Here is a 17269-nt window from a genome sequence, read left to right as displayed (position 1 = left end):
TGGTCCAATAAAAGATATCACCTCCCGCACCTTGTCTCTCCAGCCACCAGACAGACGCGCATAGTTTACATTGAACCATTGAGTTATGCCGGCATAGTGGATGTAGATGGGAGGGGAAAACATCCCCCATACAGCACAGCGGTGAGTGGGTCAGACAGCAGTCCCTTAAATACAGGTGTGAAGTGGGTCACAGGGAACTGAGGTTACCTGCTGAGCTTATCTCGGCCGGATCGCACAGACTCTGCTTTAGACGAGAAAATAAGTCCTCCAGGCTGGCGTTGCGTTCTCCTCCACTTCCGGTTCTCTGAGTGACACCATCGCTCTTCAAGGCTGATCCTTCCTCCGCTTTATTTGAGAAGCCCTGAAAAACTTCAGAACAGCATTGGTGGGAAGGATTGTTACTGCTTATTGCTTAGGAGACTCAGAGTGTGGGATGTGATAGATCAGTGACTCTGGCCTTGTCTGCAGATAGACTTGCACTGAACTAACTAAAGGCTCCAGTTAAAACTGATGTAGTTATTTCAGTTCACATCTCTGCAGGGACTCTCTTATTTCAAAACAGAAGTGGCTAAAGTCAATTAAGCTCCATTCAAGTTGGTACCAACATTAACTAAATTGACCTTAGCGACTTTCATTCCGAAATAACAGAGTCCACACAAAGTGGACAAAGTCGATTTCGTTTATGTCAGGAGCAAACTGAATGAAGCTAAATCGACTTTAGCAACTTTGAGTCTGAAATAAGAGTAAAAAAAATGAGGAGTCCTTGTGGCACCTTAGAGACTAACACATTTATTTGGGCAATAAATAAATAAATTTGTTAAACAATAAACAAATAAATGTGTTAGTCTCTTAAGGTGCCACAAGGAGTCCTTGTGTGTTTTTTTGGTTTTTTTTTGTGCTGATACAGACTAACACGGCTACCACTGAAACCTGCAATAAGAGTGTTCAGCCAGAGATTAGAACTAAAATAATTACACTGGCTTCCGAAGAGGAAAGGTGGCGCAACTGGGACTCAAGGTGGCTCAGCTTGGTTTGATTCTTTCCTCTACCGCAGACTTCGTCTTTGATAGTGTGTGCGGGTCATGACACTGCGCCAGTCACTGTGCCCATGCACCGCTACAGGCTGGGGACCGACTGGCTAAGTGGCAGTTCTGCAGAAAAGGACCTGGGGATTACAGTGGACGAGAAGCTGGATATGAGTCAGCAGTGTGCCCTTGTTTCCAAGAAGGCCAACACATATTGGGCTGTATTAGTAGGAGCATTGCCAGCAGATCGAGGGAAGTGATTATTCCCCTCTATTCAGCACTGGTGAGCCCACACCTGGAGTACTGTGTCCAGTTTTGGGCCCCCCACTACAGAAAGGATGTGGACAAATTGGAGAGAGTTCAGCGGAGGGCAACGAAAATGATTAGGGGGCTGGGACACATGACTTACGAGGAGAGGCTGAGGGAACTGGGCTTATTTAGTCTGCAGAAGAGAAAAGTGAGGAGGGATTTGATAGCAGCCTTCAACTACCTGAAGGGGGGTTCCAAAGAGGATGGAGCTCGGCTGTTCTCAGTGGTGGCAGATGACAGAATAAGGAGCAGTGGTCTCAAGTTGCAATGGGGGAGGTCTAGGTTGGATATTAGGAAACACTATTTCACTAGGAGGGTGGTGAAGCACTGGAACGGGTTACCTAGGGAGGTGGTGGAATCTCCTTCCTTAGAGGTTTTTAAGGCCCAGCTTGACAAAGCCCTGGCTGGGATGATTTAGTTGGTCTTGGTCCTGCTTTGAGCAGGGGGTTGGACTAGATGACCTCCTGAGGTCTCTTCCAACCCTTATCTTCTATGATTCTGTGATTCAGTCCCTCTAGGCCTCAGTTTCCCCTTCGAAAAACTGGGCTAGGAGCACTCTTCTAAATTAAAGTTGCTCAGTAGTGGGGAACATAGTGTCACTCTACATTCAGTTGTTATACTGGCTTAGAAACTGCCCTAGTTAAAGTGGTTCAAACTCCCCAGTGTGGATATAGTGATGCTGGTATAAAGGTGCACAGCTTATCCCTGTAGATTTACAGGGAGCTGAAAGAAAAGAGGATTGGAGAGAAAGCAGCTGGTTGAAAAATGAAAAAAAAAAAAAAACCAACATCAAAGTTAGATTTGTTCTTCAGGTTTCCAAATGAAACAATTTTTCATTTTTTGAATGTTTTCCATGAAAATGTTTCTTTTCAAATTTTTATTTTCCTCCCATTTTTTTAAATCATTTTTTCCCCTTCCCTCTTTTGCCTTTTCCCCCATTTTGCCACAGAATGCGACAAAATGAACCCTGGCCACGGTTTTCTCATTTTTCCGTTTGCCACCCCATATGTTTTCCAAAGTTGAAAAGAAACAAAAAATGCAAAACACAACAACCCCAAAACCCACCACAACCCAGGGCATTATTTGAGAGGGATTGGAAAAAGGAAAGAAAAAAGGTTAAAGAGGAAAGATGGAAAACACCAGGATAAAAATGATAAATGAAAAACGGCAGAAAAAATAATCTGAAAAATGTCATGAAAAGAATCAGCAAATGGATAAATGAAAAAGAATAAAAGGGCGGGGGGGAGAGAAAAAAAACCCAAACAACCCAAAAATGGGGAGAAAAAAGGCTATTTTTTGTTTTCAATTTCATCCATAAGTTTTTAAAGAAGGGGGAAAAAATGGGTTTGAAAAAGTCCTTTCTATATTAAAAATGTTTTGATCTGCTCTGGAGAAAGCCTCCTTCATTATAGCAGACAATGCGAGATTAATGCGTCAAGCCCACAGCTGTGCCTGGACTGTGTAACACTTTGCCCCGCTGTTGGGGATGAGGACGTATCACACAGTTCACCTGGCAGACAGACTGGATTTCCAGCTGAACAAGAAACCGCATTATTTGTGTTACAGTAGCACTCGGAGGGAGAGTGGCGCTCTGCTGTGCTAGGCAATGCAGACACAGCCTCTGCCTCAAACACCTGACAGTAAATAGACCAGACAGACAGAGGATAGGAAGGGAAGAGAGGCAGAAAGAGGGGAAATTAGATGCTCAAGATCACACAATAGAGGGGAAACTGAGGCACAGGGAGGTATCAGCATTTAACTGAACTGTGTTAACCCCACTTAACTAGTGACTGAGCTGGAAAGCTGGGGTCAGGAGAGCTCTCTATGGAGCAAAGAGTGATCGGGTAGGGGTCCTGATGCACTCTCCGTAACAGAGCAGGTGCCACTGGAAGTTAGCCCAGGAGAAGCCAAGGCTAATCAAGGTACCGCGATAGGCCCTGTTAGACTCACTGAGCCCAGAGACAGGGCACCAGACCGAGACGTTACAGAGCGCGCCGTGAGAAGCCACCACACGTAATGTGAAACAGAGAATGCAGCTGCATACACACCCGGCTGGCATGAGTGCTCACGAGAGGTGAATGGCCCCATCACGTAGGGCCGGAGCACTATCAGCCAGCCTTCCATGTCCAACTCTAACTTCCTCACCCTCATAATATTGGGGTGCCCTTATCCTATAGTTTAACCTATTAACGCCATTTAACTCATTATCCTATACGTCCCCTGTTGCTCAAGCAAGTTTGTGGTTGGACATCTGCCCACGAGTCTATCCTAAAATATCCCAGCCCATTATCACTTCAATGTTCCGTGAGGTTCCAACTCCGGCTATTGTGCAAGCTGTTCCTAGTTCCCCATTCATCCATGCCAAGCGCCACAGGCCTATACTTATGCTAACTTACTTCAGCTCAGGATATGGGCCTGTCAGTTCCTTGCGTTACTGCTGAATATAAGAAAAGACTAAGCTAGCTCTCTGGGCGACAGCCACTGCATCACACGCATGGCACGCACTCATTGTCCCTACAAAAAAATTCTCTGTTAAAATAACGTTAGGGGCTTTGATCTTTACAAACAGATGTGTCTTTACTCAAACAAGTAGCCCCATTGACTTCAATGTGGTGCATTTTGTCTACAGGAGACTCTCACAGCTGAATAAATGGCCTGGAGCGACTCACCCCAAGCACTCAGCACGGCTACCATCACCAGCAGGACGATGACCCCGGCGCACCCGACCTTCAGAACGACCCCATGCCAGCGTGGGCACTGAGGGGATTCTTGAAGATTCCCTGTTTGATTAAATGTGAGGAAATTGGGTGGTTACCTGATTATTTTGTCTTCTGAGAGCTCGCACAATGATTACACACCTGACTAACAAGGTGCTTACATAGCCCCTATTGGTTGCAGTTTCAGTTACCCCACGTAGTATCAGTTACTCTAACATCCTATAGTGTCTTTATTACTACCCCGTAGTAATGTTACTACCCCATCCCCAACCTGCTTCTTTCTCATCAACCTGTTGTCTTGTCCATTATGTCTTGTCAATCCCTCCCATTTTACAGATGAAGAAACTGAGGCAGAGAGAGATGAAGGGTAAAAGTTTTTGCAGGAGCCTAAATGGCTTTGGAGTCCAAGTCCTGTTGACTTTCAAAGCGACTTAGGAGCTTAAACCTTATTGTGGGACTTGGCTCCTACGTCACTTTGAAAATGCGATTTATTGGCATTTTTGAAAACTTTACCATAAGTGCCTTGCGCAGGTTGTACAGAGAGTCTGTGGGAGAACACAGGTCTCTTCTCAAGTCCTACTCCAGTGTCTTAGGCACAAGGCCAGCTTTCCTTCCAGAAACTACATCAAGCCGACCAACTCAATGGTCAGGTTTTTCACACCCTAAGAGCAAAACATGCATTCTCCGCCTAGATCGCTTCTATCTGAGATGCAGGAAAACAACACAGAACGAACAAACAGAGACTGTCTATGAGAGAGAAACAACAAACCTACAAGTAGCCTGCAAATAAACTGGGTGAAGTTTTCAATAGTGCCTAAGAGAGAGAGGCATCTAAATCGAATTAAAAATCAACAAGACTTTGGTCTCTAAGGACCAAATTTTTAAAGGTATTTAGGAGCCTAGTGGGATATTCAAAAGCAACTAGGTGCTTTTAAGACCCATTGAAATTAATGGGCGGCAGGAGTCCAGGTGCTTTTGAAAATTCCTTTAGGCACTTAAATAGCTTTAAAAATCCACCCCAATGTCCCTTAAGTACTTTTGTTACCCTGTATCTTTCCCAAAAGAGTTACAAGAGTCTACTGCTACTCCAAATGTCTCTTCGCACTCACCAGCTATTAGAAAACTGGGATCCCAGCTAAAATCCTCCCAATTTTGGCAGCAAACTAGGCAATCAACCCCCACTTACTGTGAGCTTTAGATGAAGGTGATAGTCTGGCCCCAGCAAGGTTTAAATCAGCATACACTACGTCCCCAGCCATGGCATGTACCGGAGGAGGCAAAAACACCCAGCCAATACTGTTGTGCAAGGACAACTGTCTATCTATGTATGAAGTAAGCCAGCCAACACACCCAACATCAGGAAGTAACGTCATTCGGGGAGGGGGGGGGCTGAATTTCTTTCCTATTGCTGCTCTGTGGTCTTCCCTCATAAATTAAGGTTGCTGGCTGAACATTCTCAACCAAGGTGAACTTTAAATGCTACAGACCCGGAGGAACTTGGGCGACTGGGGTTACAATAAACACACTGACGCGTTGGCCTGGCGTGCCCTATGCTGTGTTGGCAGAAGCAGCTCGGAATGGTCAAGAGGCAAGAAATGGATGTGGCGATAAAGTTTTCAGTGGGAATTAGCGCCAGTGGGAGCAGCCATCTTGAATCTAGACACGGCCACCTACCCTTTTCCCCCATAGAATTGGAAGCGTCAAATTCTTGCATTGGTGGGTATAGATGGAATAGCATTGGTGAATTCTCCTTTCCCCTTCTCTATGGCAATGCCCCCTGCTGCATTATGAGGTGGTGACTTTAACTTGGGATGCAAATTTCTGGTCGTAACAGCCAGAAAGTTAAATGGTCAGGTTCCCAGGACCTCCCCAATGGGTAAATGATCCGCAGCATCTCATCTGTGTATCTTAATGGCCCCATCACTATAGTATCTGAGCCCCTCATAATCATTTTATGTCCATCTGAAACAGGGCAATACTATGAGCCCTATTTCACAGCTGGGGAACTTGAGGCACAGAGACACCCAATGAGTTACCATAGCAGAGAAAGGACTTGAACACTGGTTGTCCCCGTTCCAGGCTCATGCGCTAACCACGGGTGACCACCTTTCCTCAGAACAGCTTGTCAACCTCTTGATTGATTATTGACCAGTTGGTTGCAAAAACAGACGAACAAAAAACAGAAGCTGAATTTTTCATCCATTGCAGCAAACCCAGCCTCCTCCGCTGAGCAGCAACTCAGCTACCAGCTGTGGTTTTGACCTTTTCTGGTAAGGAGATAGAAAACAGCGATAGTTTTTACACTGTTTTCCATACAAATGCTAAAACAGAGCTAAATAATCTCGGTAGGGGAATCGGCCAAATCAGATGAGATTGTTAGCCCTTTTAGCCCGAGTGGTTACCCAATATTCAAGGCCTTGCAGGTTGTTTTGGTTAAGAGAGATTGAGGAGAGCAAGGGATGTCTTTGATTCAATCCTCTGTATTTACATAGACTGTTCACGATGTCCTGTTTTCCCAGAACACAGCAAGAATCAAACAACAGGAGGAAGTTTCTTTATGCACAGTTCCAAGCCTCTTTTTGGCCCTCACTCTGCCCAAAGAGCTCTCTCACTTTGCTTGCTTTCAGGGACACATTTCAAGTCCTGCTCTTGCTGTCTGCTTCTGCATGTTCCTGCTCCCAGACACATCTCTCCATCGGCCAACACTCACCAAAACCCATCCACACACATAGCTCAGTTTCTGAGAGGCCTTGCATGTGGCCTGTGTTTTGGGTGGTGGCTCCTATTGTTTCAGCTATCTCACTCCAAGAAGAAGCTTAATTGCTTCTTACATGTATCCCGAATGGAGGGCAGCTATTGTGCCCAGCAGTTTCAATGAAGTTTCACCCAACCTCCCTCAAAACAATATCCAATGGTTGGAAGTTGAAACGTTACAAATTCAGACTGAAAATAAGGTATACAATTTTAACACTGGATCTATTTACCAAAGGGTTATGGTGGATTCTCCATCGCTGGTGATTTTTAAATCAAGAGTGGATGTTTCTTGTAAAATGCTGTAGTCAAATAGGAATTATTTTGGGGAAATCTTATGGTCTGAGAGATGCAGGACGTCAGACTAGATGCTCCTGGTAGCCCACTCTGGCCTGATAATCTAAGAATCTATAACATTTTAGATACTCAGTGTTGCCAATTCATGAATTAATTGTGCAATATTTGGTGTGTTTCTTAAAGCCCCAACTCCTGGAGTCATGTTGCCCCTCAAGAAACTCAACTCTCATTTAGGAAAAAACCCTAATTTTCTAGCCCTTATGATTGGAGAGAAAAGCTTGAAGATGTGATGCCTAAACGCTCCAACGCCAGAAGGCAAATAAACAGACCTAAACATTATTGTTTTTTAAGTCTTCCCTTCTCAGTGCCTGCTAGTTCTCGCACAAGTTATAGGCTTGATGCGGGAATGCTGGTGCGCTCGGACCCCTGCCTGTCATGCTGACCGGTAGCGTCACATTGTTTCCTTGTGTTCCCATCTGTCTGTCTGTATCCATCGGTTGTCTCTTGTCTTACATTTTGATTCTCAGCTCTTTGAGGCAGGGGCCATCTTTTTGATCTGTGTTTGTACAGCACCTAACACAACTGGCACTCCTCCACGACTGGCGGTATGTGTACACAGCAAACACAAAAACAGCGCCAGTGAGTCACAGAGCCTAGATCAACTGACTCGGGCTTGTGCGACTGGCTAAAAATAGCCGTGCAGACCGTCGGGCTCAGGACTGAATCCGGGCTCTGAGACCCCAGGTTGTTACAGCCTGAGCCCAAACACCCACACTGCTATTTTTAGCCTTGTACCTTGAGCACTGTGAACCTGGGCTCTGAGACTTACAATGGCAGGTCTCTTTTTGCAGTGTAGACATACCCTGGGGCTCCTAGGTGCTACTGTAATACACCTAGGCTACCATAATATACCTAATAATGCGCCACGCCTAGCACAATGGGGGCCTGGTCCATGACTAAAGCTCCTAGGTGCTACAGGCCAATAGATAATTAATAACATCCAGGACACAGGTGCCAACTTTGTCATTTCCTGGGGAATGCTCAACCCCAGCTCTGCCCTGGGCCCCGCCCTGGAGCACCCACGGAGTCAGTGCCTATGATCCAGGAGATCAGACTAGATGGTCATGACGGACCCTTCTGACCTTGAAATCTACAAATCTATTCAATCATTGTCTGAAACACCCCAGGCCAGCAGCAGGCTATGCCAGATCCAGGAGGCCCTCCTATCTCAGGAGCATTCAGTTCATTCACAAACACACCTTAAAGCCTAAAGAGCAGATTGCTCGTGCCTCACCGACAAAGATCGATCCATTCTTCTAGGAAGCCAAAGCCATTTCCGGTCCTGATCTTCAAGGCGCTCCGTGGCCTGGGCCCAGGATCTCCAAATGGATCTAAACCTCTGGGGTGAAAACAATGGGGGATAACTTTGGACTTCCAGCCCAATCGGACTCTAAAATAAGGGGAACGCTCACCTGTGCAGGAGACAGAACTGTCTCCAGACTGCCATGAATTCTCCCAAGAACTAAGGACCTTCCCAAGCCACCCACCTTCTGCTCCAAGGGCAAGGAGCACTTCTTTGAGCTGCCTTCTCTAAATTAAATATATGACTCCACTGCACACACATTTCCCCCTAAGGACAGGGTGAGAGAACAAACGTGTGACGGATGTTAGTCATGTTGCTTAATGCACGACTGGAAGGGGCTCAGATGCTGTGGTGGTGAGCAGGGTATAAGAACCTATATGGAATAGAACTAGTCCCACGTATTGCTGAAACCCATGGTCCCCCCACGCCCTCAGATGCATGTGAACTGGCCGATTTTGTTTTAAGCAGGAGGGATTTTTTTTTAGAGCAGGCCCGAATTCTCCGGCTTCAGGCCTGTTTGTCTAATGGAAAATCTGCACCGCAGAAGCCGCTGAGGTGATGAGATGCAGCAGTGACCAGCAACTGACTCTTTTCCTGTGTGATCTCAAACCATTGTCGTTCTGCCTGTTTGCAAAAAGTGTCAAAAAAGTGCTCTGGTTTCAGAACCACCTTGCAAAGGGCCCCCTGCACTCTGCGTCCTCTTGGTAAACAGAACCATTGCGGTATAGGCCATAGGCGCTGACTTCATGGGTGCTCTGATAAAATAGTGGTTGCTTAGCACCCTCCAGCAGCCCCACAGATCAGTGCCCCCCCCCCCCCCAGCGCCTCCCACCTGCCTTGGATCAGCTGTTCAGTGGTGTTCAGGAGGTGCTGAAGGGGGAGGAGCAGGGGCAGGAAGATGCAGGGGGAGGGGGAAGAAAGAGGCGGGGCAGGGGTGGGAAGGGGTGGGAAGAGGTGGGGCAGGGTGGGGGCTTGGCGGAAGGGGTGGAGTGGGTGCGGGGCCTGGGGCAGAGCGGGGGTCGAGCACCCCCTGGGATCTGAGTAAGTCGGCACTTATGGTATAGGCCATGGATGTTGTTGTGGGAGGGAAATCTACATAGGGCCCCAGGATGGGACAACGAGTGAGAAAGAAGGGTGGGAGGGCTGGATCAGAGGAGATGCGAGAGATAACTGGATGACCCATTGGGGATTATTAAGACCTAGGAACTACGGGCCCAAGATTAGGGCCCCAGCTTCTGGAGTCATGTGATTACAGCAGAATCTCAGACTTCATTTTTTTTAAAGCAGATCTCGAACTCTCATGGTTGGGAAGAAAAGCTTGGAAAGGTGGCCTGAGACATGTCTGCCTGAGTCTGCAAGAGCCTGAGATAATTGCTCTGAGAGGGAGGTACTGCCCCAAGTGTAACCAACACTGCAATGTCTGCCTCAACCCGCAGAGAGCCTGAGCCAATCACTCTGAGAGGGAGAAGTGCCTCCAGTGTAACTGATGCAGGGATACCCGCCTGAGTTTGCAAAGAGTCTGAACCAATCGCTCTGAAGCAGGAACTGCCTGGCCCCTGATGCAACTGATGCAGTGACCTAGTGAAATAAACAGGTTCTGTGGAAATAGATTGTGGGCTTGGGCTATTTTTCACTTGTTCTTTTTCACTGACAAGGCTGGGGTTACATTTATTTTTTTTATCTGCCTTATAATCGTCCTGCATCTGAAAGAGCTGAGATCTCCAGCCTCATATTCATATGTCCATAGGACTATATCGCCTGAGCCAGATTCTCAGCCCCCTAGATGGCCCCTTTGTGCCACTGCAACAGCGCAAAGGGTCCATCAAGTTGCCCTCACTGTGCAGCTGAGGAAACCTTCTTGTGGGGGAGCCAGTGGCTGGCATAGAGGAAGAATGGTCCGGTAATAAAGTTGTTAGTGTAGAACTTCAGGAACCGGTGTTCAGTTCCCTGCTCTGACACATGCTTCCTGTGGAATCTTGGGCAAGCCACTTAGCTTCTCTGTGTCTCCGTTCCCAATCTGTAAAATGGAGATAATGGCATCATCTTACATCACAGGGATGTTGCAAGGAGACATACAATAGAGACTGTGAGATACTCCTAACAGTGCCATAGGCAGAGCTGGCATAGATGTCTCTATATTCCCCTTGACATTGAGGGTGATCCTGGGCAGGGGAGATGTGGCCCGAGAGATGCTGCATCTGGTGAACCCCAGCTGATATAATGGCGCCTTGGACCACAGTCACTACCTGGTTTGAGGCTTTACCTGAACATAAGAACGGCCAGACTGGGTCAGACCCAAGGTCCATCCAGCCCAGTATCCTGTCTTCTGACAGTGGCCAATGCCAGGTGCCCCAGAGGGAATGAACAGAACAGGGAATCATCAAGTGATCCATCCCTTGTCGCTCATTCCCAGCTTCTGGCAAACAGAGGCTAGGGACACCATTCCTGCCTCTCCTGGCTAATAACCATTGATGGACCTATCCTCCATGAACTTATCTAGTTCTTTTTTGAACCCTGTTATAGTCTTGGCCTTCACAACATCCTCTGGCAAGGAGTTCCACGGGTTAACAGTGCGTTGTGTGAAGAAATATGTCCTTTTGTTTGTTTTAAACCTGCTGCCCATTAATTTCATTGGGTGACCCCTGGTTCCTGTACTCGAGAAACACCCTGATTACAGGGCCGTAGCTGGCCCAGTGCAAACCACTTGGGAAGGCAGGCTCTGGGGCCGTAGAGTACAAAGGTGGCATGTTTTTTCCAGGTCTTTTTACAAAATAATAATAATAATATTTTTTATAAGAGGGGAAAAAAAAGGTTTTAGTTTCACTCCCTCTTTCTCTAGCTTTCTCCCCTTCTCTTTTTTCCTCCTTTTTCAGAGGTAAAATGGTAAAAAGATAAAACAAGAGAGAGAAAGAGGAAGAAAAAAGCAGAAAAGCGCCTTTTTTTGTCAAATAACCGCAAACGTTTTCGAAGAAATGAACATTTCCCATGAAGTTTTGCAACTAGAAAAAAAGCCACTTTCTGTTCAAAAATGTTTCTGAATCACAAACAGGGGCACTGAATACGTCCGACACGAGAGCACCACTCAGCTGGACCTTAGAATTGGGCAGCATGTTTCAACCCACAAATCTAAATTTCCTGTGTGGTCTCACAGTCCCAAGAAGCTGTGAGAACTTCTCGTAAAGGCTGCAGTGGGTCAGTTTCACTCTTGTGGCCACACTTAGTTCTCATTTTGGTCTGTTTGCTTGATGAAGATACAGTTCCGTTGAGTTTGGGGAAGATGGAGGACGACGAAGGTTACACGGTATTGAACCTCCGGCCGAAAAGGGGAAACTCAGCCTGTCCGTCTCCAGATGGAGGCCCAGGTATTGATGTAGAATGTCTTCAGTTTGAGTCATACCGCCATTGAGATCTGGGTTTTTATGCCAGAGATTTCAAGGAAGGAACGAGTAGAAAGCATTTTCCCTGGAGATGAGAGGCTGTGTAGTCTAGCGAGTGAAAGATCTGGGTTCTAATCCTGGATCTGTGACCTTGGGCATCTCCCCTGACTGTACAGACAATACTCTGGAGTAGAAAGAGGCTCAGTCTGAAAAAATTGTTACTTCAGTCTGGACTCTGGTATTGCTGGTGCTAGATGTGCAATTATTATTCTGGTATTGAAGAAATCCTCTTTTCAGGTCCGAGTTAGGTTTGCAGATTTCCAGTGTTTCCCGCTGAAATAATTTTGCAGACTAATTTTTTAAATGACAGTCTTACCGACCTGCCGCTGGAGCTGACAATAGCATTTATTATTGTTGTTATTATTTCATCTTTGTTTTTCAATAGCGCCTAGAGACCCCCATCCATGATCGTAACCCTTTTGTGCCAGGTGCTGTACAGACGTATAACCAGAAAGAAGTCCCACCCCTAAAGTATTTACAGCCTAAGAGAGGATAGTGGACAATGAGACCCGAGATTCTACTCAGTTCCAACCCCGCGCTCATCACCGCAGGGTCTGAGATTGAGTGAAGTTGCCTGGGATGAAGCAAGGAATCTGTGGCCCGGCAAGGAATTAAACCCCAATCTCCAGTGTCATCTGGCAACACGCTGGTTGGCTGCAGGGGGAATTTTGGAACTAAGATTCAGGGCAGATAATAACATTTACTCCTGCTCTAGCATCTTTCCTAGTCAAAGCACTTTGCTGGAGTTAACTAATTAGTGATGATGTTTCACTAAATCTTTCATCTTCCAGGGTCTCCTACGAGCGCCCGTTCTAACAAAATCGCCCTAGGAGCTTTGGGGGCCTGGTGTATCATACAGACGTTAGTGATTGCACTGGGCACCTGGGGTAAGTGTCCAGGATCCCAACTAATCTTTTAAATCTATCAAATCCAATCTGTTCTAGGTAGATTTCTAGGGTTCTATCACCTTAGCTAAGCACCAGTATAACTAGGTTTGGCAGATTGCAATTATTTTTTTTATAATTTCAACAAAGAATATCAGTGTTTATTTTTAAACACTTTTTTCTATTTTTATCAAGTTAAACTTTCAAAATTATGGGTTTTAAGATTTTTGTATTTGTATCTATTTAAGTGTTCACAGTTGTGGGAAATTATGGGGTGGTAGGACAACAGTGGGCAGACAATAATTATTTAATGACAGCAGACGTTGCAATTCTAACAGTTAAAGCTTTATAATTAGTCTACAAAAGAGCCAATTGCTCTGAGAAAGGGAAGTGCCTCAAGTATAACTGATGCAGGGATAACTGCCTTAGTCTGAAAAGAGCCTGAACCAATTGCTCTGAGTGCCCTGATGTAACTGATGCAGTGACCTAGGGAAACAGATTGTTGGCTTTGGCCATTTTTCACCTGTGCCTTTTCACTGATGAGTCTGGGGTTATGTTTGGACCCAATGTACTGAACCAGTGTAAGCCCCTAGTGTGGATGTAGTTATACCAATATAAAAGTGTTAACATTGCTGTGAATTAACTGATACAAACAGTCCTGTGTCAGTATAATTGCGCGCACAATAGGGGCCACATTGTGTTAAAAGAGATGTAATCATAATCAAGATAAGCAACTCTTAAGCCTTTCACACTAATTTAAAAACTGATTACGTTAAACTAGTGCAAGTCTGTGTGTCAACTAAGCCAGAGGCACTCCTCTATCACTGATCTATCACAGCCCTGTGCGCTCTCAGTCTTCCCATCCCGGACTATCTTTTACAGGATGTTGTTACAAAGTTTGTCAGAGCCCCTGTCCGAAAGGAAACCCCGCGGAAAGCGACGGTGTCACTCAGAGAACTGGAAGTGGTGGAGAACGCAACGCCAGCCTGGAGGACTTGTTTTCTCGTCTGAAGCAGAGTCTGTGTGATCCAGCCCAGATAAGCTCAGCAGGTAACTGCAGTTCACTGTGACCCACTTCACACCTGCATCGCAAAGGGACTGCTGTCTGTCCCACTTACCACTGTGCTGTGCTAGCCCTGGGTATAGGAATACTCCCCCCAACTGCATTCACATTGATGGCATAACTCACTGGTTCAGTGTGAGCTATGGGTGTCTCTCTCTAGTGGCCGTTCCACATATAAGGATAGGAGTCTACTACTGCTACTAGCCAAGGGAGCTGCTTCTTTAGTCCAAGTGAGGTGTGCTTTTAGCGTTCAAGCTCTGGGCTCAATTTCTGTTGAGGACTGATATGGGGGGGGTGTCACGCTGGCCTATTCAACGTATCCCTCCCATTCAGCAGCACCAGGCACTAAACACTTGTTCTGTTTCCTATGCTGCAGTGCGCTGTGTCTTTAATAACAGATTTCAGAGTAGCAGCCGTGTTAGTCTGTATCCGCAAAAAGAACAGGAGTACTTGTGGCACCTTAGAGACTAACCTTAGAGACTGACGTGCGTCTGACAAAGTGGGTATTCACCCACGAAAGCTTATGCTCCAATACATCTGTTAGTCTTAAAGGTGCCACAGGACTCTTTGTTGCTTTTTACAGATCTAGACTAACATGGCTACCCCGCTGATACTTGTGTCTTTAATGCTTTCTCTGCAGTGGTTTACTGACAAATAACCCAATTTCAGCTCAGGGAATTGGGAGGAGGGTGGGTTAGCCAGGAGGGGAGAACAGGCCAGCCCACAGGAAAGGCTGCAGGGTCTAGCTCTGGGAGATTTCTCTGACTCCGCAGTTGACTGGATGGAAAGAATTCCCCAGTGTTCAGAAACTTCAGAAGCATTAATGATCTCCACCTCTTCCCACTGCCCCCTGCAGGTGGCTCCGGGTGCAAACTCTGCCCCAGGGACTGGGTGCTGCACGGGGGGGGACAAGTGCTACTGGCTGTCTAACAAGGCTGACAGCTGGAGCAAGAGCCGTGACTACTGTTCAAGGAAGGGATCTCAAATGCTGGTGATCCAGGACCGGGAACAGATGGTAACGTACATTTTATGGCGGGGCACAGAGAGACCCGTTCATCATGTCTCTGTTCTCTTTGTTACGTGTCTCTATACAGCGGTTCTCAAACTTCATTGCACCGCGACCCCCTTCTGACAACGAAAATTACTACATGCCCCCGGGTGGGAGAGTGGGGATGGAGATGAAGCCCAAGTGCCCCCCCCCCCCCCCCCGGCAGATAGGGAGGGCCGGAGCCTGAGCACGGCTGCCCCGGACTGAAGCCCTCGGGCCACAGCAAGTCATTAAAATGGGATCGCAACCCACTTTGGGGTCCCGCCTGACCCACAGTTCGAGAACCACTGCATGACCTAGCACAGTGGGGCCCAGGTAATTGATTGGGGCTCAAAAATAAAAGTTAAGAAGAGACTGGAAGTTAATGTGGATAATGAATATCCAGAAATCTCAGTTAATGCTGGAAGAGCTTTGTACAGGACAGTAAACCTCCTGCTGCAGGGCTGAAGCCATTGATCTGTTAGAGATCTAGAATCGATCTACTGGAGATCAGGATGGGAACCAGTGTGGGGTGAGATCGTCCTGCATCTGCTACTGCGGGGTTCTTACGCCTTCCTCTGAAACAGCCAGTGCTGGCCATTGTGGGAGACAGGGCACTGAGCTAGATGGACCCTGGGTCTGATCCCGTCTGGCCATTCCTGTGTTCCCAAATTCTACCAGAGCACAAATAACAATAATTATCTAAGGACCTGCCGGGCACCTCCACGAAAAGGTAATTGGTAAGAATGTGGTTCCAACCCCAGCAGTGAGTGACAGATATTTTGTTTACAGGTCAGCAGCTCAGAGAGCTACGATTCCAGATCTATTATGAATAATAATGTCACCATCATCATCATCATTATTTATTTCCATTCAGGGAGCACAACTACTGGGCCCAGGGAGGATGGAGGCCTCATTCTGTGGGGAGCTGGCTGTGCCCGTCGGTAGACGTGGTCCCTGAGCCAAAGAATTTATTATCCAAATAGACCAGACGGTCAAACAAAGGCTCATTATCCCCATTTCACAAAGGGGAAACTGAGGCCCAGAGAAGTCGAGGGACTTTGTCCAGCACAGCATGTTGTGCCGGTTTATTGCCATTAGGTTTTTCTGCACTGCAGCATCTTGGGGTCTGTCTAATACTATGTGCTGCTAATGCTGAGGCAGAAATAAAAGACTTTTAGAGCAATACATTCACCCAGATGCTTCTGTTGCAGGATTACCTTCAGCATGTCATAAAAGATGACCATGCTGTTTGGATTGGATTAACACAAAGGAAGTGGACCTGGCTGGACGGTGCCCCTGTCCATAAAGAACTGTGAGTGTCTCCTGAGTTTTACTATTTCATGCTTAGAAAATGCCCTGCCATGTAATTTGCTGGTTCAGACCATGCGGAGTGTCCCACACCAGCTCCTCTGGGACTCGTAGCAGTTGAGAGACACAATATAGGTCACTGGAACGGATTTCAAGGGTGACTCAGCTGCTGTGATAATCTAAGCCTGCCCACTTCTCAAACCGCAGCTTACTTAAGCCTTGCACAGGTGACACTTTGTGGAATCCGTCTGTCCAATTTAGGACTTTGAGCAAGATTAGGCACGTTCCCGGTATCTTTACCAAGCTGCAAACTGCATTTTAAATGGGGGGTTGGGGGGAGCTAGTTGTCATCTTTTTGTGTGTTTGCCTCCAGGTTGAACTGGAAATCCAAGGCATGGCAGGGGTGGTGGGGGGGAGGAGGACAAAGGACTTGCTCTAGACAAAAGGCTGGTCCCTGCCCTGAGGAACTAGTTCAGCAGAGGAGAGGCGCCCAGCAATGAGGTCACCTGTTGGGGAGGGGTTGGAATCACATTCTGACATATTAAGCTTATAAGACAGAGGGTCTGGAAGGTTATGAAAGGACAGGAGCTGACCTCTCATCCTCATCAGCCCCATTCTGTGTGCTTGCTCTTGCTTGCCTCAGCACAGAGAGAGAGAGAGACTGAGTGTGTGTGTGTGTGCGCACTCTCAAAGTCCCTTCCAGCTCTACGATTTTTATCAGCTCAAGCTGAGAGCAGCTGCACGTAGGAGTCTGATGGGCAGGGCCGGCTCCAGGCACCAGCCCACCAAGCATGTGCTTGGGGCGGCGCCTGGAGGAGGGCGGCACGGCGGGCGCTCCGGCCCAAGAGCGGGGCCGCGACTGGGCTCGCCGCCCTCCCCGCGGCGCTCCGGCCGCCAGGGAGAGCGGAGCCGCAGCGGGCTCGCCGCCCTCCCCCGGTGCTCTGGCCAGGGCCGGCTCCAGGCACCAAGCACCCAAGCTGGTGCTTGGGGCGGCACCTGGAGGGGGGCGGCGCGGCGCTCTGGCCGCCGGGGAGCGCGGGGCCACAGCCGGGCTCGCCGCCCTCCCCCCGGCGCTCTGGCCGCCC

The 17269-nt window shown here is 47.5% G+C and overlaps 1 protein-coding gene and 1 pseudogene across 1 annotated transcript in view; one reads left to right on the top strand and one right to left on the bottom strand.

Moving 5' to 3' along the window:
• Positions 1-6136, bottom strand: part of LOC112114923 (killer cell lectin-like receptor subfamily B member 1) — a 52326-nt gene extending 46190 nt beyond the window's left edge. The window contains exons 1-3 of the mRNA XM_026657744.1: positions 6088-6136; positions 4004-4114; positions 208-369 (exon numbers count right to left, since the gene is read on the bottom strand). Of these exons, the coding sequence (XP_026513529.1) occupies positions 208-369; positions 4004-4114; positions 6088-6136 (322 nt within the window). The remainder of the gene's footprint in view (positions 1-207; positions 370-4003; positions 4115-6087) is intronic.
• A 5603-nt stretch (positions 6137-11739) lies between these two features.
• On the top strand, positions 11740-16192 carry LOC112114922 (annotated as a pseudogene).
• Positions 16193-17269: the final 1077 nt, after the last annotated feature.

The sequence above is a fragment of the Terrapene carolina genome, unplaced genomic scaffold (assembly GCF_002925995.2).
Source record: "Terrapene carolina triunguis isolate 2854851 unplaced genomic scaffold, T_m_triunguis-2.0 Scaffold287, whole genome shotgun sequence".
Lineage (NCBI taxonomy): Eukaryota > Metazoa > Chordata > Testudines > Emydidae > Terrapene > Terrapene triunguis.
Note: the sequence above shows the minus strand (reverse complement) of the source record. Positions and strands in the feature narration are given on the sequence as shown.